The sequence below is a fragment of the Dermochelys coriacea genome, chromosome 1, assembly GCF_009764565.3.
Source record: "Dermochelys coriacea isolate rDerCor1 chromosome 1, rDerCor1.pri.v4, whole genome shotgun sequence".
NCBI classification, from domain to species: domain Eukaryota; kingdom Metazoa; phylum Chordata; order Testudines; family Dermochelyidae; genus Dermochelys; species Dermochelys coriacea.
The window spans coordinates 119,143,144-119,169,240 of NC_050068.2; the positions used below are offsets into that span (position 1 = coordinate 119,143,144).

A 26,097-nucleotide genomic window follows, 5' to 3' on the forward strand; every position below is an offset into this window, starting at 1 on the left:
AAGTCCCAAGCTGGCAGGGAAAACAGGCTCAGAGATAGTCTAGGCACATCAGGTGGCAGTTCCAAAGGGGTTTCTGTGATCCAATGCATCACAGAGAATTCTCTAACTAGGGATAGGTAGATGGATCTGATGCGGTCATAATAACCAGCACATACTGTTAACTAACCATGTTAAAACTTGTCCTGGATATAAAAATACTACCAAACCTCTATTTACTCTCACACACCCACCTTTTTCTCTCTCTTCATCACTGACCATTGCTTCCCAGTCATCCAAACCCGCATCTGCCATTTCTTCTTCCTCCTTTTCTTCTGAAACTGAAAGAATTCCATATATGAATAAATCTTCACTAGGTTTACAATATCCATGTTATTTAAAAGTGCAAGAAATATCAGATGACCAAAGTGAAATTTTTGAGAGACTTATTTTTCCTATGGCGAAATGGCAACTTAATCTTTTAAGCTCACAAAAAGCTAGCATTACATAACTAGCATTGCAGCATAGCTCTAGAATAGTCTAGTGTTGCTGAGCTCCCCAGAGAATTCATTATGGGTTAAAGGGGAAAAAATACGGACAATAAGACATGCTGGTCTATGTAGTAGTCCTCAGTAACGTATGTCCCCAAGAAATAAATCTACTCTCCTTTTGTGAGATCATATAATCCAGCATTTTGGGTAATAGATCCATCCTACTAATGAGTTTGAGATAGTCCTTACCTATTCAACAAAGCTTACTTACATCTCAGAGGACTCATCTCTAAAGGCCTCTGCTCTTTGGACAAGATTTGCTAGTTTAGTATTTGGCTGCTGTATCACATGCACCTGTGTCAAGACCCGCATGTCCTTAACAGACTAGTCCCCAATCAATAATTATCCATTTAAGACATTCCTGGGGGAATTCTATGCCACTGCGCGTGTGCAGAATTCATGTCCCCTGCAGATTTCTTTGCTTCCCCCCGCAGAAAGATGGTTGTCACGGAAGCAAAGGGAAACTGCAAAAGCAGTCATGCATCACTCCCTAGCAGCACAGGTACATCATTTCAGGCACCCGGAGCAGCCAGCAGAGAGGTAAATCACCACGGGGCTAGGAACACCACAGCCAATAGCTCCTACCCTGAACTGGGATCAGAGGCTAGTCCCAGCTGGAGGCAGGAGAGGATGGGACTTCCTCTTCCCTTGCAAGAAGTTGCTGGGGCTGTGTCAGACCCATGCCCAGAAACCTCCCCCAGCTGCAGGAAGCTCAGCATCCTCCCCCCATCGCTCCTCAGCTGTGGAGGGAAGAATCACTGTACAGGGAGCTGCTCCCCCATCCACCCAACCCCCATACATCTGGACCTCCCATATCCAGACACCCTTGCCAAGCCTCACCTGGTACATCCAGAACCCCCCTAGCCCTCCATACCTGAACCTCACCCCACTGAACCTCAACCCCTACCTCCAGACCCCCACCCCTGCACCCAGACAACCTCCCACTGAGCTCCCTGCACTCAAACCCCCACCCTGATACCCCACCCCTGCACCACCCTGAGCCCCCACATCCAGACCCCATGCCACTAATCCCCACCAAGCTGCACCCAGACCCCACCCCACCAAGCCTCACTTCCCCAGCACCCAGACCCCCTGCTGAGCCCCAACCACCTTCACCTGGAAACCTCTGCAGAGTCCCATTGCCCCTGAACCTGGAAACGCCCCCCCATCCCCAATGAGCCTCTGTGCATCCAGATCTCCCCACACCTAGACTCCCACTGAGCTGCCTGCACAGAGTCCTCTCACCCCACACTGGATTCCCCCCCCACACACACATACACTGAGCCCCTCCATACTTAGATCCTGTCTGGTTGAGCCTTTCTGCCCTACACCTTGTGTGCCTGGCACAGAGGGGCAGGGCCCCAGGGTTTTTCTGGGGCAAGCCCAGGCCTTGTGCTGTATCAGGGTTGGGTGCAGCCTCACCACTGAGTCAGTGTCCCGGGGGTGGGAGCTACAGGGTGATCTCCCACCTTTCTGCAGCAAGTGGCCCGTCTCCCCAATGCCATGCTGGAGCCTCTGCATTTTTTTTTATTAACTAATAAAACTTCCAGAATTTTAAAATATTGTGCATAGAATTTTTAATTTTTTGGTGCAGAATGCCCTCAGGAGTAAAGAGGTACCAAAGATAAGAAAAAGAAGGTTTTGGTTCCACGGTGAGTTTTGGGTTTGATTTTTCTTCTTTTGGGGGGGGGGGGGAGGGGGTTATGCCTATTTAGATTTAAAATGGTAAAAGAAGAGATGCTTATTCAAAGTTCGGTACATCTTAAGACATTAGTTATACAACATAACAAAACCCCAGTAATATTAAAATAATCATTCCATCAGGAAGTCAGCCAGATAAACATCTATAGCAATTCTTTCCCATCTTTTATTATTATGGGAAGCTTATTTTAAGCCCTTTCCAAAAACCCTATTAAATAGATATTTTTTTTGTAAAGTGTCGTACCGTCACCAAATTTGGGCTATTAGAAAGACATGGTGGGGTTTGGGGTTGTTTTGTTTTTTTGATGTGGTATTGTAGCTGTGTCAGTCCCAGGATGTTATTTCCTGGAACTAATACAGCTGTAACATCACTGAACACATCAAATTTCAGAGCAAAAGGAGAAGCACATTTCAGAGTCTTGGAGCCCTCACAGTCACCCTTTATCTTTTGTGGTGAGTGGGATACAGCTCAGTCTACAAATGAGAGGGGGCAGTGAAGAAAAATCGATCTGAAATTTACTCTATTCCAGATGTATAATGCCCACAAAATCTAAGTCAAACTCTCACAAAGCTGAAAGTTTTTATCAGAGCCAGCCCTGTTTCAAACAAATGTATTGTTTGAACCCGAACCTCCTTTTCAAGAACAAGGGGCTTAATGGGAAACAAATATTTTTCCCAGAAGAGTACAGCTGCTCAGGTTTCTATACTATCATAAGCAATGAAGTAGTAGAGTTTCAATACCCCAGCACACTTAGGTGGATCTACTGGGGAGAATACTGGCATTATAGAAGAATTTTAAGAGCACATGTATCTATTGTGGAGTGGTTATCGAGCTCCTGATCCTCCACAGTTAGCAAAGAGGACCAGGATGTATTGCAGTGGGGAGCTTAATAAATGTAGGAACTTCCCATTGAAGTTCTCCTCTAGCTACTGCAAGCATGGGTCTCTGTGTTTGTGTCTTCACACCACATGATGTCAGAACAAGGTGACTCTCTCTACAGGAGGAGTAAAAGAAAGAAAAGACCCACAGACTGTCAGAATGATGAGTGAATGGAGAAAGTGGAAAATCAGGGAAGAGACCTATGAAAGCTACAGGAAGAAGGAAGAAAAGTCCTGTCTCAGCACAGCAATGGAGTCCATAGCACAAATGGCTCTGTTAAAAGGAGTTTGATTTTGGCAATTCAGGCACTAGCCTTGTTGGATCAGGAAACTGGAACAATTCCAGATGGCTTTTGGCTTAAAAAGAGAAAGCCTAAGAATACCAAGTAAACACCCTGATATTTGCCTTGGGTAGTGCTGCTGATGGTATCCTGCGTGTTCTACCCGTCACTGATGAGGAAAAGAAAGAATACTTCAAAGTGAAAGAGGCTTTTAATGCCCATTTCAAGAGCAAACAGAATATATGAAAGGGCCAAATTTAATAGGAGGTGCCAGGAAGAAGGGGAAAAACAGCTGAGATTTATTACTGCAGTTCATAGTCTTGCTCCAGTGGAAAAGGAAGCTCTAGCAGCCACTTGGGCCTGTGAACAGCTCAATCCATATCCATTTAGCTTGAATTTTAACATAGAAACAGCCCACATTATTGGGTTCAAAATCAACAGGATGACCTTCCCTCTTTGATTAAAGATTTCTAACAGCTGATGCGATTTGTCTCCCCAACAGTGACCACATACCAGGGAAAGCACTGAAGCATATACTCTGTCTAGAGCCCAAACTGAGCAGTGTAACCTTTTGTAACCTTTATGCTAAAATGTTCCCAATATTTAAGCTGTTAAAGATAATGGTGCAATAAAACTCAATTTAGTTTTGAGGTTCAAGCTTCTAGGTCAGTTACAAAAAATATATTCAGTAAAGGACTACTAGGTATCACTTTGAATGATACAATTAACCTTTATTAAAAGAAAAAATGATTAGTTAAGCAGATAGGCATGCAGTTCTTACTTACATAATACTACAATTATACTTACGATTAAAGATGAAGTGTATCAATGGGGTGATCAATCTATTGATAAGAGTGAAGTATAGCCTTATAATCCTGGAAACTAATGGACCTTTTTAAAAAAATATAAATTGGAGCTTTCCTGCAATTTAGCAACACTGCTCCTTTATATTCCATTATACTACTAATTAACATTAAACTGCCTTTTACCATAATTGTATTTCTACCACCTTCTTACTGGCTCTTTACACATTAAGCCAGCTATAACTAAAACAGAACAGTAACATAACCCTGGGTCATGTCCTTGCTAACTCTTACTTTCCAACAACACACTGTCTCCAACTTATCTTTAACTTCTCACACTAACAACTGCAATTTCTGATACTCTAACAATTATGTTTGGGGCCTAAATTCACCTAACTTCTTATTTCTTAATTTGAACCATCTTATAGGCTACAGCAGCCACCAAGAAGAAGTAACAACAACAGCTTCAGAGAAAGATGTCAAAGTCTACATTGACCTTGTTCTGGCAGCAATTCTAGCACCTGCCAGCCAACTTTAGAAAACAGATGAACCATTAAAGGATGAGACTTGCCCCCCCGCCAAAAAAAGTGTGGGGGGTTGTTGTTTGAAGGAGTCAACTTCCAATAGACCTAATACCACATTGGCAGGATGTAAAGGACCTTCACACATGGCCAATGGCCTGCTTCTGAAAGGACAGAGTATTCTTAGCACTATGGTGCTTCAGAAAGGGATGCTCTCTAAAATCCATGGAGGAGAGCAAGGTATAAACAAGTGCAGGATACAAGCAAAACAATCTCTATAGAGACCTGGTCTGAATAGGAAAATTCAGGCCTTTGTAGATGGCTGCGAGATGCGTAAAAAGCAGAATATGAAAAAAAACAAACGAACAAACAAACAAAAAACCACACACCACACCAGAACCATTACCCTCTACTAAGACCTATGACAGACCTTGGCAGCAGGTAACCACAGATTTGTTTTTCCGGAAAAAGATGCATACGCATGTCTTTTTCCGGAAAAAGATGCATACGCATGTCTTTTTCCGGAAAAAGATGCATACATGTTAGTCAATTCCTTCTCCAGATATATTGATTTGCCTATACTTACACAGACCTCATCAGCACAGATCATCCAAAAACTAAAATCAGTATCTGCAAGACATGGAATTCCTGAAGTCCTCATGTCTGATAATGGTCCTCAATTTACCTCTGAAACCTTCCTAGCATTAGGACTTGGATTTTGATCATCATACGAGTCGTCCACATTAGCCCCCAGAGTAACAGGGGATGGAGAAAGCAGTTAAATCAACTTCTGCAAAAATCAGGGGACCCATATAAAGCACTCCTGGCTAGTCAACAAAACTTGCATCTGGACTTTCTCCTACAGAACTTCTAATGCGAAAAGGACTAAGGACACCTTTACCTGTGGCACCAATGAAGCTTAAACTTAAGTGGCCCAACCTGAAGGAATTTTGAAAATAGGATGCTGAAATTGAAGTTTTGTTACTGCTGAATTTTTATGTTTGGCACAGAAAAAAAAACAAACAAAAAAAACCTACCTGAACTGAGACCAGGGAACAAAGTTTGGATCAAAAACTCACTGATATTTGGAATTTTTCAGAACTTGTCAGAAACCTCTCAGATCCCAAAGGGTGGAGATTCCAAAAAGACTTCTCCAGAGGTATCAGATTCATGTTCAATATTGCCCAACACAACAAAGGATCTGGGACCTGCAGTTACTCTGTCAGGATGTGCGTCTCCTCCATAGGGGGACTCCATGCACAAACTCAAAAGATGAGAGAACATGGTCTGGAAGACTGATCGGGCTCTTTCAAACACTTGATCTTTAGAATACTCCAAGACTACTGAAATGCAATTCATAGGTGGACACAGTAATATAAATAGTTTTAAGGAATTTGAAATTTTTTGTGAATTGTGTGTATTTACACTGGTTTATCATTCAGTTTTAAACTTTTTTATTATAAAAAAGGGAGATGTGGAGTGGTTATAGAATTCCTGGTCCTCCATAGCAAGGACTATGGACCAGGATGTACTGCAGTAGCAAGTTTAAAAAAAAAAAATGTAGCAAGCTGCTTAAAGCACAGCTCTTTGTTTACTGTCCTCACTCTATTACTCATCGCAAACGTTAAGGTGGATCACTTAGTAAAGGACAATCACGAGTTTAATACTTCCCATTACAAAGGCCACATCTTAAAAGCTTTGTTTTCTGCACATCAGTGGAGTACATTCCTGCCCTACACCTGTTTAGTTTCCCAAGCCAATCCATACAAACTGCTCAGCGTTTGTGAAAACAAACCCTTTGGAATCTAGTCCTCCTGACAATGAGAGGACCAAATAAACCTCTCTGACTCCAACTCTCCCAGTAATGCAAGTGAGAGGTTTCTGAAATTTCTAATTGAGAATATTTTAAAATGACTATGCCAGGCAACATATGCTTTATTAATTGTTTAAAATTACTACCAACCTGGTTCTGAAATAGGAATTTCTTCTTGTACTGGTGTAACTGGTTCGACAACTTCTTCAGTTGGGGAAGTCATCTCCATGGTTTCTGAGATTGCAAGGAAATCAACAAAAAATCACTGCTATATTGTCTGAGAATAATGCCTAGAGGGATACTATCTACTTGGTTAGATACATTTTACCACTGGATTCCATTTTGAAGCCAAACTAATACCAAGAAAACAATCACTACTATATTTTAGGAAGATCAAACCAAAATGCATGAACCTGTTGATCTAAAACAAAAGGTTAAAACAAACTGCTCCCAAAGCTATGCTTTCTCAAAACACAAACAGGCTTGAAAATGGACAAATGTTAGGTCAATTATTGGCTAAACAGGATTACCACCCATTCAAAAAAATCAAGATTCATCTCAGAGTTCCCTGCATTGGCAAAAAGATGTGATAATACAAATAAGTTTTCAGATCTCTCTCCCTTCCCCAACCAAAAAAGGATAAAATAAATCATTACTAAACGGTGGTAATTTAAATTGGTGGTTACTTTCACAATTATCAAAGCATGATCCTTCTCACAAAGGAAAAATAGCTACTTATAATTCAGCAGGATTAAAAGAAAAGACCAAAAAAAAACAAAAGAATGTTGTAGATATAAAAGGTGTATCCAGATTTCACTTAAAACTCTTTTTGGCACATAATTGATATTATGCTGAAAAAGCTGTAACAATAGTAACCACAGGAGAACTGTAAAGTAGAAATGTCAAACACTTAGCTACATGCAATCCATTAGATATCTATATCCAGCTGCTCTGACAGACTCCAATATTTCAAAATGTGAGCACCCACCCTCATATTTATTTTATGGCAGACTAAAGTTTCTGGCAATTAGTTGGAAAGACTGTGTGTGGGGGGGGAAGAGATGGGGAATCAAATGTACAACCAATACATGGGGTGGAGTGGGGGCGGAGGCTTTAACCGAAGTAATTCTAAAAGTAAATGCGTGTTTAGTCGTTTGAGTGAGGTGCATTACTGAGTGTTCATATTATATTAAAACACCTCTTCACATTACAGTTTTAAAAAGTGAATACATTGACTTAATAACATACTATATTACTCTTTTTCCATTTTTGACTATACTTTTGTATCGTTGTATGAAAAGGTTTCAGTGATGCGGCCCTCGGGCCAATGTACTAGTCCTCATGTGGTCCTTGTGGTGATTTAAGTTTGAGATCTCTGCTTTACAGGTTCATTGATAAAGGGCACAAAAATAAATCAAATAGTCTCTTATTTCTTTAGGATAAAGCTTTACTGCTTTTTCACTTCAGAAATATCAGTAAGTTTAGAACACTAAATCCATGATGTTTAAAAAGTTAAACTCAAGCCATAAAATCATGCTGCCATCTACTGAGCCTTCATGATGCATATGGAGGACATAAGCCTTTTTTGCTTTGCAATACACTTTTGTTACCAATATTGTTAGTGAACAAGAAAATGAAGCTGTATTAAGGTGAATGATCAAGAGTAATAGCAAAAATGAAACTATGAAAAGAAAGTCAAAATCAGTTTATTCTATTCTATGAAGAATTTTTTGCTGAAGTAAAATACACTCACCTTCTTTGTTTTCCTGTTGCTGTTGCTTCTTTTTCTTCTTGTCTTCATAAATTGGCCTCTTCTTTGGCACAGAATCTTTTGATGGCACTTCAACACCTGCAAAATGAGAATAGAACCGTTCAAGGAAGACCATGAACAGAAATAACCTGTAGATTAGTGACCAAGTTGGCAAACTAAAATAAAGATAAGGTTTGGTTTAAATTAAAAAGACCCAAGTTTTCCATAACTGCACAAACTTAGGCTAAGTGTGTATTTAGACACCCAAGAGGCCTGATTTGCAAGAAAATGCCAACGACATGCATCTTCATGTGGCATTTGTGGGGGCTCATAACCTCTGGAAAAAAAGGGGTCAGCCCACTTATGCTTAGGAGTCAAACATTAGGTACCCAGATTTGAAACTTTTGACTGAGATTTACACTTGGTCCTACAAACATATATATTTAAAATTTAGCAGCAATAAGGCATCATCAGTAAAGGATCCTCTATTCTGGAATTCACTTCCAAGTGGCCTGATAGCAAACCTTGTTTTAGGGTCTTTAGGCTTCTTACCTGCCATCTCTCTTTTCTTAAGCTTTCAAAGAAGGCTAAATAGGTAGTATTTTGCCTGCTGGTAAAAGTATTGTGCTTCTGAAGTTACACAATTGTGTGCCAAGTCATAAGTGAAAAATGAAGATCAGTGCCTTCATTTTCTACCTCATCAGAAAGATGGGACCTCCAGTGGCACTCGTTTGCTTTAAAATAACTTTCTAGCATGAGAGTAGAAAGTTGACCTAGTGCAAGAGGGAAGCATTGCCACTGAAGTACCAAGAATATTTGCTCCAATACCCTAGGTTCCTCTTAAATACCTTCCACTCAATTACCACCTAGACCAAAACCTGCAAAGTTTGAGATTTGACAAGATTACACAGAGGCGTATAATTTTGCAATGAATCAGCAGGATTCCAGAGAAAGCTATTTATAAACTACAGCAGTAAATGTACAGAAACCATGGGCCTTAATGAGGTTTTTTTATTTAAAAAAATTCCAACAACTTTTGTCAGAGTCCCTAAACCGTTTGGATCCTGACTACCTGAGAGCACCTCTTTCACCAAGATAGCACGTAGTTATGCTCAGTGGAGGCACTCAAGCTAGTTTCCTCCAGATTTAAAAGGCAAGAGACCCAAGATCTCGCCTCTGGAATTCGCTTCCTACTTTAGTCTTCCAGGAATCAAAAGTTACTTATTTTCAATACATACTGAAAGACTCATCTAATTTTTCTGGCCTTTGAGATTGGGATGTCCAAGAAGTGATACTTCATAGGCATTTATTTTTGGTGGTAACTGATACATAGATTAAGGTGGCAAATATAATATATTAGCCAATTTTCCCTTCAGGTTTTATGGTTATATTTAAATAACTACCAGCACAGAGCTACTCTGATAACTATTGTTAAGGATACGATTCTCTCACAGAGATCACAGACTCCATGACTTTCCGCGAACTCCATGACTTCTTCCAGGAACACTGCCTGCCACAGCCAGCCCCCGGGAGCAGCAGCCAGTGGAGATGGGAGACCACCCAAACAACTGGCCCATGGCCAGCCCTGGACCAGCTGGAGCAGCAGCCAGGGCTGAGTCAGCCCCCGCCCCAGGGCTGAAGCAGCAGTAGTCTGTCTCTGCTGCAGGAGCAATGGAGGAGCTGGAGAAGCTGCAAGCCCTGGCAGTGCTCTGTTTGTGGTACCCCCATCCTAGGGTATTTTTGGTAAGTCAGGGAAAGATTGGGGGCTTCTGTGAATTCCACAACCTGTCCCTGAGTTTTACTAAAAATACCCATGACAGAATCTTAATTTTAACTATTAATAAATCTGAAATAAAAATATTGCTTTTCTTGGCCACAGAAACACACTAATTTTACACATGACATTTTTGGGTATATTCTGCTTTAAGCAACATGGCACCTAGACAACAGAAGAAAGAATCTGCAAAATTTTCCTTGAGCAGTAAGTGCGCAAAAAAAAAAGCTTAGATTTTACAGAACTACTTACCCTGAGCTTGGAGTAGTTTAAGAGTAGCCTCTGCCCTGGCTCTAGCTTCTCGCTGGGATTTAGTTAAAAGCTTTCCCTCCTTTTTCAAACGCTCTTTTCTCTCTTTCTCTTTTTGTTTCTTCCTTTCTTTTCTTTCTTGTTCCAATCGTTCCTATGAAAGTAAACAGTAATATGGAAAAATATCACTATGCATTTTTCTGATTTATGGAATTAGTTATCAAACTACAAGGATTTATTACAATTTATAGCTGACACGAAGGGGGACCTTCCACCACTTTCAGTGAGTTTTCACTGTATACATAGTAAGGACCTAATCCTGCAACAGACTGAGTTGGGGTGCACCTCTTCCCTAACCCTCATTCATCTGAACACATGCAGTACCTCCTCTTTACGCTTAGCTTCTAGTTCCTCAAGTCGTTTTAAGCGCTCTTCCTCCTCTCTCTTTGCCCTTTCTTCCTCCTCTTTCATCTTAGCCAAGGCTTCTTGCATAGCTTTAACTGTAGCTTTACTGGGACCTTTTTTCTTCTCTTTCTCTTCTTTCTCAACCTTCTTTTTCTTCTTGTCTTTTTTCTTTTTGTCCCCGTCATTATCTTCAGCTACGTAAGAAAAAGACAGATATTCAGGGGTGTCAGAAATTCAATTTAAAAAGACTCCAGATAGTTAAGTAGTATTTTAAAATACTACGTTGTGCTTAATTCCAGATCTGAGAAACCTTGCTGATTCTGATTTCATACTGAAAATAAAAAAATTGACTCTTAAATCATAGCGATAAGACTTTGAAGTGTTCATATAATAGATGTCTAAGAATCAAGCAGTGAAAAATTATGTTTGCACTACAGAGCTATAAATATATAGCGCAGTGAGAATTCACCATGTGGCACTTGTTTTCTATATACCTGGACAATGTACAGACCAGGAAAAATGCCCATGAGTGAACCACATACAAAAAATTATAATTTTATATATATAATATATAAAAGGTGCTATTAAGTATCTTTAATATTACTGACTTTGGAAAAAGCTGCAATCACAATCACTGATTTATCTCACTAAATTAAGAGAAAGTCTGATTGCATGGAATATTACTCTAAAATTACCAACCTTCTGCTACTGTGGGAGCCTCTCCCTTTTCCCCTACAGCAGCAGCTGGAATAGCTTCAGGAGAAGCTGCCTCTTCAGCTCTCTTTGGAACCTCCTTCTGCTTTACCTGTTCTTTACCAGCTTCCAACTCTTCCTTTTCCTTCTGTTTTTTCAGTTTGGCTTTTTCCTCCTCACGTTTTTTTCTCTCGCGCTCTTTTTTTTCTGCCTTCTTCTGAGCCACTGTTTTTATTTTGAATGAAGGCTCCTCTTCCTCATCCCCACTTTCAGCATTAGGAGCAGGCTTTCCCTTTTGAGTTTTCTTTTGACCCTTTTTAGGTTGGGAGAAATCATCCGATTCATCAGCACTCTCACCTGAGGACAATGCTCGTGTACTCTCTTTACTTTTCTTAATGTTAGCTTCATCCTCTTCTGAAAGGTCCAGCTTTTTATTTGATTTTTGAGTTCTTCCTTTGCCTTTCTTAAGCAATATCTCACAATCATCGTCATCGCTGCCAGAGTGAGTTTCAGTTTTTGGTTTCTGGGTCTTTTTAGATTTTGTATCCTTACCCTCCATTTCTTCACTGTCATCATCGTCACAACTGATTTTTTTACTCTTCCCTCTCTTTTTTTTGTCTTGTTTTGAGAAGCCGATTTCTTGATAGTCATTCTCTGTCTGGTAATCAAACAAACAGGTTTCATTTTTCATGGAAAATAAAATGTTTTCAAACGCAAAATTCAGAGATTATATAGAACTCCTCTTACCGAGGATAGAGTTTGAGTAGTAGTAAAAGGATACCTGAAGTAACTAAAGACAGCCCACAATAAAGAATGCTCTACTTATTCCATCACATTTTTCTAATGCTTATCTGTGTGCAAAAGTGGTTTAAGCTAAAAGTTATCATTGTTTGCTTCTAATGCAGAAGAGTAGTTAAAAGCAATCGTTACTTTTAAATATTAGTCAATTTTCATTTAGGTGAATGATACATACCATACCATACAGCAGCACCAAAACTTATGTAATCTGCGAGTAAAAGATTTGAGTACCAAAAACTGCCCTTTTCAGAACACTTTCTACTTGTCAATAACCCCTCAACTTTCACCTTTGTTGAAGCAGGTTCTCTGTCAACCTTCCCTCCTTGTGCCTCTACAGATAGTTCTTCCAGCTCCTTTAGGATATCATCTTCACTAAAGAAAGAAGTTAAAATCAAGTAAGTATTTGTTTATTTGTAATTGAATGCAATAATGAAAGGAACAAAATTATTTACTCAAATTCTTGTTTCTTCTTTTCTTTTTTCTTTTTGCCTTTAGATTTTTGTGGTTCCTGCTCCTTGGCAGCACCTGCTCCCTCTATTTCAGCAGCAAGAGCATCAAGGTCAATATCATCTTTGGCACTAAACAGAAAGACAAAATAGTTTTACTAAAAGTTCAATTTAAAAAGGAAGTCACCTAAAGGAGTTTAGGTCACCAAGATGAGTACAATTAATTTCCACAGACACTTCAGAATGAAACTTAAATTTTATATATTTTTCATCTCACAGTAGATTTAAAATGAGACATTTAGGCTCCCATCCATCTTAAAATTAAATGATACGGGAACAGTTTTGTAATGCTGTTCCACAAGTCAATTAAAATTTCCCTAAATGTACATATCAGGCCTGTGCTACAATGTAAAGTCACTGCATCCCAACCAGTAACATTGTGCACTGTCAAAATGTGAAGATTGAGTTTAGCAATCCCAAACCATAGTAACTTCAATTCTCTTCTCCCCTCCTGAGAAGATACACACACACACAATCACGGGGGGGGAGGGGGGATCTGTATCATGCATGTTCACATGACCACAGTTTTTTTAAAGAAACGGAAACTCTGTAAAAAATTATGTACAATAACCAAATTCCAAAGCTAATTTCTAACAAAATCAAAAGAAAGCCTACCCAAAGCTAGACACTAGTTACCATGGGGGGGGGGGGGGGAGAAGAGTTTGTAGGACGCAAATACAAGTGGTAAAGTTTCTCCTTTAGCATTTACATCACCAAAGCATAACATAAGTCAGTGGTTCTCAAATTTATTTGATCATGCCTCCCCTCTGTGTGTCCCAGCTCTGAAGGCAGTGCCGCTACCAGTGAAGTAGTAAGGGTGACAACACTATACCATGCCACCCTTACTTCTCCACTTCTGCCAGTGGCAGCACTGCCTTCAGACACAGAGCTGGTTATCCAGCCAGCAGCCGCTGCTGCTCTTCAGCCCCCCAGCAAATGGTTTTTTTTTTTTTTTGTTCTTTTTTTTTTTTTTTTTTTTAAAACCTCCTAAAGCTTCTCATGCCCTCCAGAATACATTCCGTGAACGCTTGGATGCCCCCCAGTTTGAGAATTTCTGACATAGTACGCTTTCCTTCAAGTTATGTCCACAGGTTCATCCTTACTCAAATTAGAAGTCACAGAAAGAAAAGGCCCTTTAAGTCATACAGCCCATCTCTCTGCCAGTGTCACGCAGTTCCCTATACCATATTCTACAGTGTTTTGCTCAGTCTAATTTTGGGAGTCCCAGTCACAGAGGTTTCCAACACTTCCTTGAGAATTATTCCCACTAACAATTCATACTGTCATGAATTTTTTTCTTGATACATGTCTTAAACTTGCCTCCTAATTCAATCCCATTACCTCTTGGGCCACTAAATTCCTCTTCATTCTGGGTACCTTTCTGTAACCATACAAATTTAGTTCTTTTAGTCTTTCAACTCCACCCCTCCAGCCGCAATAGTTATTTTTGTTCATTTCTTCTATTGACAAGTTTGAGGGAGACCTTTCTAAAAAGTATCATGTCCAGAAATGAATGTTCTATGTGCAGTTACTCCAGAGCCTCAGAGAGAGGAAATACTATTACCTTAATTTCCTGCTCCATGACCTGAAGCATTTGGGTATTCAACTCAAAACTCCCTTAGCTTACCATTTTCTCTTTTTGGCAGTATATTACTTTGCAAGTTCACGTCTAATTTGCTATTCATGCCTTTTCTAGCCATCAGAATCTTTACCTGAAGAGGCAGAACTTGCCATCAGTATCACATACATCTCCCTCACATATATCAGTTCCAAATGCAACCATCTCACAATTACATTCTGAAATGTCTCCCTGCTATTTGATGGATTCATGAATACTGCTGAAATCTGATCCACAAAGTGTCTGACTCTCTATATCTAAAGAAATATCACAAAAGAATATGCACTTCTTTGAAATTCAGATTTTCCATGACAGCAGCAAATGTTTGAATTAATAAATTGCCAAGTATTACTATTGCTAAGCTCAATCATTTAACAAAACAAAACACTAAAACCCACCACATTATGAGATTTTAAAAATACAGTACGAGTCCTTTTTGTTTGCCACTGGGTGTTTCAGCCAAGTTTTCAGGCTTTTCTATGAAATCATGAGGACATTAAGACAATGAAAAAATTAACTACAAAAAGATAGATTTTAAGTGATAAGTAGCAGGCGTAGAGACCAACGTTGGTTACTTACGAAAATAAAATGTGCAGTCCGAGTTCTACCAACAGAACAGGATTTGAATCAAGCAGTGGCTTACCCTGACAGACAGTATGGTTCCATAATACACAGGCTAGGACCCTTTTTCCAGCCTGGGACCCCCTTCCCCTGTTCAAAGTCTTTGTCTTCCAGATGTTTCTCCAGGTGTCGAGTTGGGGGTGGAGGGGGAGAAGAGAGATTAAGTGATGATGTCACTTCCCCTCTTATATTTTCTTCCAGTTTGCTGGAAAGATCTTTTGCTGTGACATGGGGATGAGGCAAGTAGCGTTGGAACAGGGGGGCCAAGGGCCTTCCACTTTTTGCAGGCCATAAGGATAAGTAATGAGGGGTGGGACCTCAGGGAGAAGGGGTGGTGTGAGGGCAGAGCTACAGTTCAGGCACCTGTTGGACCCCCCTCCCCCCCACTTTTAGGGAGCTTCTAACGTTCCTGGATCAGGCAATCCCCATTGGTCAAGTCTCCATTGTATACGTGCTCTCACTGTGAAGTTTCTGGGATAGCCGTTGTGAGAGTGTAATGGGCCATCAGCACATCTGGCTGGTCCTTTGCTGGACAGAAAGGTTGACTGTGGGCGTCTCCCAACCTCACTACACATTTCAGTAACACTGCAAAACTTCATACCTTCACATACAAGTGATAGCACATACAATCCAACTGGATATTAATATTGAACAGATCAAGACTTCCAAAATGATACCTCACAATGCATACTTTGTACAAAACATATAATTATATGACAGTGGTGAACATGGGGATCCTAGGGCGCTACTCGAGGTACAGAGTGGCACAGTGGTATTAAATTTATACAGAGAAACAGAAGTAGTGCTGGATGATTGAAATGGGTCTGACAAAGAAAGTTTTGACAGACAGTAAAAGGCAGGAGCACAGAAAATACAGAAAGGGCTCCCAATCTTTCCTTTCATATGAGCCCACACTCAACCACTTGATGCATCCCAGAATTCTTTGAGACAGTTGTCTAAAGAGGCATAATAAGAAATGACAATTGTTTCTCACTTGGTATTTCTGACAGGGAAAGTGAGCCTGGCCCTCCAGATATTTGCTCGCAGCTTTCTTGGGAACTGCAATCTGTAAATTTAGATCTTTACTATGTCTTCACGGTTTGGCTACACCAGGGATGGCCAACCTATGGCTCCGGAGCCACATGCGGCTCTTCAGAAGTTAATATGTGGCTCCTTGTTTAGGTACCGACTCTGGGGCTGGAGCTACAGGCGCCAACTTTCTAATGTGCCGGGAGGTGCTCACTGCTCAGTCCCTGGCTCTACCACAGGCCCTGGTCCCACTCCACCCCTTCCTACCCCCTCCCCTGAGCCTGCTGTACCCTCGCTCTTCCCCTCTTTCCCCCCCCCCCAGAGCCTCCTGCACGCAACAAAACAGCTGATCGGGAGGTGTGGGGAGGGAAGGGGAGGCGCTGATCAACGGTGCTTCCGGTGGGTGGGAGGCACTGGTGACATATTACTGTGGCTCTTTGACAATGTACATTGATAAATTTTGGCTCTCTCTCAGGCTCAGGTTGGCCACCCCTGGGCTACACATAGGGAAATTTAAGACTTCAACCTTAAGAAAAAAAATTCAGTTTTGGAAAAAATTAACCTCTTAACTATTCAAGATTCCCTCCCTTCCCAAAATTGTTGTGAGCTTCTAGGAAATTCAGTTCCTTTTCAGTCTGAAAGCTACTGAGAAAGTACGCTGAAAACCGTCCTACAGACTCCTGCAATAATACTTTCGCTCCTTTAGCGTATACGCTATTATGCATATTTTAATCAGCATTGCTCTTAAATTCAATCAAGTTACAGTATGTTAAAATTAAAACACAACCTTTATTCTCTCTCACACACACACACACACACACACACACACACACACACGCGCGCGCTTTCTTTAGGCAAACTGTTCAGTGAAGGAGGTAATTCCCCACTCTTCATTAAGGGCCTAATCCTGAAAGGAACAGAGAATGCTCAGTTCCCCACACAGGATCCTCAGGTCTTTACATGATTAGGCCATATACTTCTCTGTGCTAACTTGTGATCATCAGATGCAAAGCTAGGATGTCTAGAGTGGAGACATCAATTCAGTTATAAGCCAATGCTCTATGATGTTCTCTTTGATACGCTAAGTATCAAAACTGCTCAGAATTTAAGCCATCCACAACTGGAATTTTCTTGAACTGCTTACAGTCTTGGATCCAAAAAAATAAAACAATACAAAGACATTACATAAAAAAACCCAAGGGAAGTGGGAAACTATAAAGCCCAGCATTACCGCAGATGGGATACTTTATGTACTTCCATATTTTAAAGTGTTTGAATTACTTACATTTTTCATTAAATCTGAGCTTCCTGGCTTTTGAACAGTTGTCTGTTTGGAGTTTATTGATTACAAAAACATAGTTAAAATTTCTACCCTTAAACATAAACAACTTTGAAGTGTTTGGTAATTTCTTTAGGATTTAGTAAAAACTTAAACACTGGACTAGGGAAAGAAGGAGATTGAGGGGATACAGTCTCCTTTCTTCTGGCAGTTTCTGACAATCCCATACATCTCCTAAGATTCACTGGAGGAGAATCTATCTACTGCTGACCTGAGAAGGTGCAAAAGTAGTGCACATGGGCAAGCACATCAGTTCCTACTGAACTTTATTAGACAGCCCCCAGACTGCACCCCCTGCAAGCCTCATGGTCTCCAACCCCCCGTGGACCTCCCTTTACAAGCCCTAGGAGCTTCAAAGCCCATCAATACCAGCCACCACAACAAGCCTTGGGAGGCATTTTGGGAGCCTCTAGGACCCTCAAACTCTATAGCCTCTGAATACATATTGTGGCCCCTCCTTCCTCTCCATCCCCCAAATTCCTACACAGCTTAGAAGATTCTGCAGTCTCATATACGACAGTAAGCTTGTTTGTTTCTAAAACCTCCTAAGGCTCATAGGCTTAGCCTCCAGAGATCCTCTTAAAACTCATAGTAGGTGGTGGGCCCACATTCAAACTACAGTTTACATGATGGGCTGGCCAGAAGACAGTAAGCTTTAAGAGGCTCACAGAGAACTTACTGTTCCTCCAGACCTCAGGAAGTTCAAAGAAAATAAAGGAGAGTAAAGCCTCACAGCCATCACACACAAATATTCCCCAACTTCCTTAGGTCCTCTGAACTAGGCCTCACTTCCTACCTGACTTGGGGAGTGCACGAGTGCAGAAGCACAGATGTGGGGACAGAAAGAGGAGTTTTGGTAGGACACAAAAGAACAGGGAACATTTACTTCTCCCCCACCCAGGCTCTGCACAGGAAACTTAGCAATAGAACCTCTTTCCCCACTGGCTTCTTCTAATTCCCAGCTCTGGTTTTGGTGCTGAGAATGAACTAGAGTTCTCTCATTCCCCAATCCTGATAATATTTAAAGTGTTAACTTATAGTCTAGACACTTAACCTTTAGTTCTATACACTACAGACATAGCCTACCACTTTTCAAAGTATTTACCAGATTCAGACAAATGGATTATTTTTTTTTTTTTTGCGCCATGGCAAAACACTCAGGCATATAAAGAAAAAAAAAAACACGCAGTTACACAAACTAAACTATGAAGCAGCTACTATTACCTCACAATCAGCTTGCAAAGATTTAATGTTATATCTTAGTTAGAAAATCATTTTTGTTCGTAGTTAGTGCACTCAAATAAAAATAGCAAATTGTTAGTCCAGTTAGCTTCAAAAAGCTAAGTGATAATTCTCAAAGGCTTCCTGCTCAAAACTCCCACTTAGAATAATGTATTAAAATAGAAACTGCAACACAGAATGTTCCAAAATTATGTAAGTGTAATGTGTATTAATTTCCCCAAAACCTTGCATACAGGAATCAAAGCATTACTCACCAGTCTGGAAAGTATTTCAAGTTGAAAGTAAGTAAAGATACACCACCTATCTCTGCTCAACCAGCTATAGAAGAGCTATCCAATAGTTCTTCTACTTATAAGATTCCAAGCAGTTGCAAGCTATTGAGTCAGAAAAGAGGAAAATCCCTAGTGATAAGCATGTGACCTGAGGAAACCTATCCCAGTGGCTTGGCTTGTTAGGGAGGGCAGGAGATAAACTGGTTTAAAAATTAAGTATTGGTATGAACTTAGTTCCACAAAACAAAAAAAGGACACTGAGAAAATTCCTTTTCTGATGCAACATCTTGCAACAATTGGAATCTTGAAGTTCCATGTTAAAGTCATTAAGAAACCACAGTTCATCACAATTCAGATTCATGAAATCCATAAATGATGTTCAAGCACATTTATCTCAATCTTTTTTCAATAAGATTGTATAGAATATTTTGGCTGCAGACACACAATGACGGCACTGCAGCTGTTTTACAACTGTTGATGTTTGGAAGGTCATATCTTTGTAAAAGCTAGAAAGTTTGGGGGAGGGAGGTTGTTTTGTTTTTTAACTAGAAATCTAGGATTCTGCAGAGGTTGGTAGGTATAGAGCTTCACTAGGAAAAGCAAAGTTTAAGCCTTTTTTAAAACAAGATGTACACTTATAAGTCAAAAGTGACAAGGTAAAAAGCAAAACATGTTTTCCTAGCCCAAAATGTTATGAAATAAATTTCACTCATCTCTCTCTTTTTAAACCAATTGAAATTAAATATTTTTGGATGTTATTCTACATTTTCAAATATATTTATTTCAACTGCAACACAGAACAAAGTGTACAGTGCTCTTTTTATTACAAATATTTGCACTGTAAAAATGATAAAAGAAATTGTACTTTTCAATTCACCTCATACAATACTGAAATGCAATCTCTTTATCATGAAAGTGCAACTAACAAATATAGGGGTTGTTAATGTAACTGCACTCAAAAAAAACAAAACAAAACGTAAAGCTTTAGAGCCTACAAATTGTTCAGCCAATCGCTAGAACAAACACTTTGTTTACTTTTTCAGGAGATAACGCTGCCCGCTTCTTGTTTCCAATGTCACTTGGAAGTGAGAACAGGTATTCTCAGGGCACTGTTGTAGCCAGCGTCACCAGATATTTATGTGCCAGATGCATTAAAGATTCATATGCCCCTTCATGCTCCAACCACCATTCTAGGGGACATGATTCCATGCTGATGACTTCTCATTAAAAATACATTAAATTTGTGACTGAACTTCTTGGGGGAGAATTGTATATACCCTGCTCTGTTTTGTAGGCTCTAAAGTTTTACATTGTTTTGTTTTTGAATGCAGTTTTTTTGGTACATAATTCTATATTTGTAAATTCAACTTTCATGATAAGGACAGTGTATTACAGTACTTGAATGAAGTGAATTATAAAATCTTCTCGTTTTTTATAGCACAAGTATTTGTAATAAAAAATAAATATGAAGTGAGCACAGAACACCGTATTCTGTGTTGCAATTAAAATCAATATATTTGAAAATGTAGAAAATAATCTAAAAATATTTAAATAAAATGGTATTTTATTATTGTTTAACAGTGCAATTAATTATGATTCCTAAACCTGAAGACTGAAGCTCAGATTATGTAACAGACATCTTGGACAGATTTGTTCCCTTAGTCAGCAAGTATTAAATCAAATAGAAAAAAGAAAAAGCTATTCAGCCATGCATGAACTGAGAAACTGGAGCAGTGGGGTTTATAAACAGCGTATGCAAGAGGGGCCAAGTTCTCCTCAGTTACATCAGTTCAGCTGCATTAAAATTAATTAATGGAAACACACCAGAGTAATGACAGGTTTCAGAGTAGCAGCCGTGTTAGTCTGTATTCGCAAAAAGAAAAGGAGTACTTGTGGCACCTTAGAGACTAACAAATTTATTAGAGCATAAGCTTTCGTGAGCTACAGCTCACTTCATCGGATGCATCCGATGAAGTGAGCTGTAGCTCACGAAAGCTTATGCTCTAATAAATTTGTTAGTCTCTAAGGTGCCACAAGTACTCCTTTTCTTTTTACACCAGAGTAATGTACTTTTCAGAATCCCAAGACAGGAATACAATTCTAATTTCTAGATGGATAAGCAGAGTCAACAGGAAACATGATCTATCATCCACAGAAACTGAAGCAAAGGCTTACAAGGTAACAAAGAAGCATAGGTCCAAGATGACAAGTGTTTTCTGCATCAACCAACCATTCACCAAGAGTCCGGGAAATACAAAAATGACCACTGAAGCGTGCCTTTTGCTTTAAAGGTGCTACAGGTAACAAGCTATACATTTGATTACAGACAAAATGAACAGTTCTTGCTCAAAGGACTTTCTAGTTTAAAAAAATAAAAATGGCTCACTGTGTAAAATGACAGCAACTTTACAAAGCCTTCCAGTTTTTAAAACTAGAAGACTAAAACAAACCAACAGAACAAGAAAGTTGCATCACTACAACATAATATACTCACTTCTCATGTTTCTAAAAGGAAGTGTTATGAGATTAATTTTGCTGAAGCAACTCATGATATTATGTCTTAATTTCACTTACACCAGCACTGCTCCAAGTGAATTAAAGGGACACCAGCAACTTAGGTCACTCCTATTTTTTTTGGACCTGCCATTTTACCGTTAATATCCCAATTACTACAAATGAAAGTTTTCCAGGAATACTCAGAAAGAGGAAAAACATGTACTTCATGCATTTGATTTCACTATTTTCCTGAATGGTAAGTGTCCCTCATTGTTTGTGGGGGTCTTTACACCCAAAGCACGGAAAAGAAAAGCATTTAAAAACAGATTGAAAGACTACTGAAATTGACAGGAGTGCATGTATTACCCGAAACTACTTTTAGCTTTTTAAAACTGAGGAGATTTCAAGTTGATGGTATCTCCTCAAGGAGGTAACCATAGACTAACTAACTAATTTACTGATGCACAGCATATGAAAGCTTTTGCCCATAAGACGTTTGAAATTAATCAAACTTTTTAGAGTGTGCAGATTGCACATCAATTTCTTGTTTCATACCATCTTTAAGCGGGGCTTTAAGGGGAAAATGCCTGTGTTATGTGACTAAATGGGACTTACTAGCTAGCTCTGGAATGCCATTCAAAGACATTCAGATGTTGTCCTTGGTCCAAGTCTCTTTCTACTCAGATAGACAAGGGCTAGAAACACTAAGGAAGCATTACTTTGTTTCCAGAGTAAGAAGGGTAAGAAAGCTGTTTTCAACACTAATGCAACCCCTTCCTGCAACATTAAATGTAATCTGAAAATATTTGCTGTTATATACCCACACACAGAATGTAAATATCACCTAGGTAGTCTTTTCCTTCTTATTTCTCATATTAGAAATCCAGGTCTTTTTCATTCAGTTTATCCTGGAAAACCGTGGTTGACAGGAGGAGTAAAACCTGCCAGCCAACTAACTAGGAAGTAAAACCTGATTGAGAAAGGATGAACATTTTGTTCAAGCTCTTTAAAAAGGTATGTCATTTGTGCTCAGACTCATTTAACAACTGGAAGAATAGGTCTAGCTACCACACTAACACTTTTATCCCTTCAGTTTAGGCTCAGAGAGCGCCTAACCGTCTGTGGATCATATAAGCAAAACCTGATGAAAAAAATGAGTAAAATAAGAACTTGTATTCAAGTACTGTGGGTTTTCTTGGTTTTTTTTAAAAGCAGGAACTCTTTCTGTGACACATCCTACAACAAAGATGCACAAGCCTCCCCCACTTCCCCCCCGCCACTCTTTCACATATCACATTTAAAAGTATGATGGTGCAAAAGTTCTAGCCAGGCAGACAAAGTTAAAAATGAAATCACTGACAGAAAAACTAGATACCAAGCTACAACAATGCAAACTGGAATGTTAACAATAAGGCTTCATTTGTTGCAAGCAGAGTGAATAAAAACCAATGTGTTTTTTTTTTTAAAAATGGAGTTTATCTTAAAATATTTAAATAATAAAATATGCTGAATCATGAGTCCCTATCAAAAACTGAGTTAAAGGCAGCTTTTCTATATAAAGAATTGTGGGGAAACGTTTAACTTTTGAGGTTAAGCTTTAGAAATGTAGCATAATAGGTCACGTGACATATTAAGGGCTTGTTTTGTTTAATAAAAATGCATTTTATATGCTGGTTGGTATGTTTAATTAAATTCCAGTTACCATCTCAATGCAGCTGGGCACAAATCATGACCAAAAAGGTTAATTATTTAGTAAATAAGCAACAGTCACCATTTTCTAACATCAAGTGTACAATTATTTAATAAGAATCTGAAAATATTAAGCAATATAACTGCTTAAAATGTATAGTTATAGTGTACCCACGTAGGTAGCAAAAGTATCTAAAATCTAAATTTACAATCTGTTTAGTTGTAAATCAACACGTTTTAATATTTATCATATCAACCAATAACAATGCACTTGTCTTTAGAAAATAACTGAAGTATAAATGGAAAAACTGATTAAAATTGAAAATTTAAGTCACTCCACCCTGGATTGCAAGCCTATTCATTTTGGTTCACGATTTTCGGGAATGTTCTGAAGACTAGAGAAATAGTGGTTCCACTCTCTGCTGCCATGCCATGTATTGTTTCCACTACTGTGACAATGAGTAATTAAACTGTTCATAAAGCCTACCTATCATAGAATATCAAGGTTGGAAGGGACCTCAGGAGGTCATCTAGTCCAACCCCCTACTCAAAGCAGGACCAATCCCCAACTAAATCATCCCAGTCAGGGCTTTCTCAAGCCTGACCTTGAAAACCTCTAAGGAAGGAGAGGTTCCACCACCTCCCTAGGTAACCCATTCCAATGCTTCACCACCCCCCTAGTGAAAAAAAAGTTTTTCCTAATATCCAACCTAAACCTCCCCCACTGCAACTTGAGACAATTACTCCTCATTCTGTCATCTGTTATCATTGAGAACAGTCTAGATCCAACATCTTTGGAACCCCCTTTCAGATAGTTGAAAGCAACTATCAAATCCCCCCTCATTCTTCTCTTCCGCAGACTAAACAATCCCAGTTCCCTCAGCCTCTCCTCATAAGTCATACGTTCCAGTCCCCTAATCATTTTTGTTGCCCTCCACTGGACTCTGTCCAGTTTTGGGCCCCACACTACCAGAAGGATGTGGAAAAATTGGAAAGAGTACTCCAGATGAGGCCTCACCAGTGTCGAATAAAGGTGAACGATCACGTCCCTCGATCTGCTGGCAATGCCCCTACTTATACAGCCCAAAATGCCATTGGCCTTCTTGGCAACAAGGGCACACTGTTAACTCGTATCCAGCTTCTCATTCACTGTAACCCCTAAGTCCTTTTCTGCAGAACTGCTGCCTAGCCATTCAGTCCCCAGTCTGTAGCAGTGCATGGGATTCTTCATCCTAAGTGCAGGACTCTGCACTTATCCTTGTTGAGCCTCATCAGATTTCTTTTGGCCCAATCCTCTAATTTGTCTAGGTCCCTCTGTATCCTATCCCTACCCTCCAGCAAATCTACCTCTCCTCCCAGTTTAGTGTCATCTGCAAGCTTGCTGAGGGTGCAATCCACACCATCCTCCAGATCATTAATGAAGATATTGAACAAAACCGGCCCCAGGACCAACCCTTGGGGCACTCTGCTTGATACCAGCTGCCAACTAGACATGGAGCCATTGATCACTACCCATTGAGCCCGACGATCTAGCCAGCTTTCTATCCACCTTATAGTCCATTCATCCAGCCCATACTACTTTAACTTGCTGGCAAGAATACTGTGGGAGACTGTGTCGAAAGCTTTGCTAAAGTCAAGGAACAACATGTCCACTGCTTTCCCCTCATCCACAGAGCCAGTTATCTCGTCATAGAAGGCAATTAGATTAGTCAGGCATGACTTGCCCTTGGTGAATCCATACTGACTGTTCTGAAGCACTTAGAGGAGAGGAAAGTGATCAGGAATTGATTCCTTGGGGACCTGCTCCATGATTTTTCCAGGGATTGAGGTGAGGCTAACTGGCCTGTAGTTCCCAGGATCCTCCTCCTTCCCTTTTTTAAAGATGGGCACTACATTAGCCTTTTTCCAGTCGTCCGGGACCTCCCCCAATCGCCATGAATTTTCAAAGATAATGGCCAATGGCTCTGCAATCACACCCGCCAACTCCTTTAGCACTCTTGGATGCAGCGCATCCGGCCCCATGGACTTGTGCTCGTCCAGCTTTTCTAAATAGTCCTGAACCACTTCTTTCTCCACAGAAGGCTGGTCACCACCATTACTGCCCAGTGCAGTAGTCTGGGAGCTGACCTTGTTCCTGAAGACAGAGGCAAAAAAGCATTGAGTACATTAGCTTCTTCCACAGTCTCTGTCACTATGTTGCCTCCCTCATTTAGTAAGGGACCCACACTTTCCTTGATTTTCTTCTTGTTGCTAACATACCTGAAGAAACCGTTCTTGTTACTCTTAACATCTCTTGCTAGCTGCAACTCCAGGTGGGATTTGGCCTTCCTGATTCCACTCCTGCATACCCAAGCAATATTTTTATACTCTTCCCTGGTCATTTGTCCAATCTTCCACTTCTTGTAAGCTTCTTTTTTGTGTTTAAGATCAGCAAGGATTTCACTGTTAAGTCAAGCCTGCCATATTTACTATTCTTTCTATACATCGGTACACCTCAGGTAACACACAGGAACGGATAAGATTTAAACTGAAAGAGAAACCCCACTACTTAAGTTATTCTATAAATAAAAGCAATCCAGCTATTAGTACAAATATCTGAAGACCAATCAGAGTAGCCAGGCACAGACACTAGTCTTTCCAATCCACAGATGGCACTGTTATTTCTTTAAAGGGATCCACCAAACCACCCACAAAAGGTAATTTTTATGTCACTAGGAAAGAAAAATGATGCATTTACAGCAAAGGTAGCCCTGTTTACCTCAGACTGTGTCAATAACCCTTATGAACAAAGCCTATTAATAGCACAATTAATCTCTACTTTAGAGTTCTGTACTGGCAGGAACCTCTAATATCAAAGTGCCTCCCACATTAGATTTCCAAAAGCAAAGTGTTCAGTGGACTTCAGGGAGCCTTCAGCTCTTCTCCCTGCTGCAGTTGTAAGAAGCTCTGCTTGGGGTATTATTTTGCAGGGAAAAGGTGGATGGGGCAGTTGCTGTAAATATATTGGTAACATAGAAAGTTTACTAACTAAAAGGAAAGACATGCAGCATAATCTAAAGGTGATAGTATGCTTCAAAATATTATAAACTTC

General features: G+C 39.9%; 1 protein-coding gene across 1 annotated transcript in view; it reads right to left on the reverse strand.

Annotated features, from left to right (window-relative positions):
• Positions 1-26,097, reverse strand: part of EIF5B (eukaryotic translation initiation factor 5B) — a 71,875-nt gene that overhangs the window by 39,707 nt on the left and 6,071 nt on the right. The window contains exons 2-9 of the mRNA XM_038386963.2: positions 12,647-12,772; positions 12,482-12,566; positions 11,403-12,054; positions 10,683-10,897; positions 10,302-10,452; positions 8,279-8,374; positions 6,676-6,759; positions 231-317 (exon numbers count right to left, since the gene is read on the reverse strand). Coding sequence (XP_038242891.1) covers positions 231-317; positions 6,676-6,759; positions 8,279-8,374; positions 10,302-10,452; positions 10,683-10,897; positions 11,403-12,054; positions 12,482-12,566; positions 12,647-12,772 — 1,496 coding nt within the window. The remainder of the gene's footprint in view (positions 1-230; positions 318-6,675; positions 6,760-8,278; positions 8,375-10,301; positions 10,453-10,682; positions 10,898-11,402; positions 12,055-12,481; positions 12,567-12,646; positions 12,773-26,097) is intronic.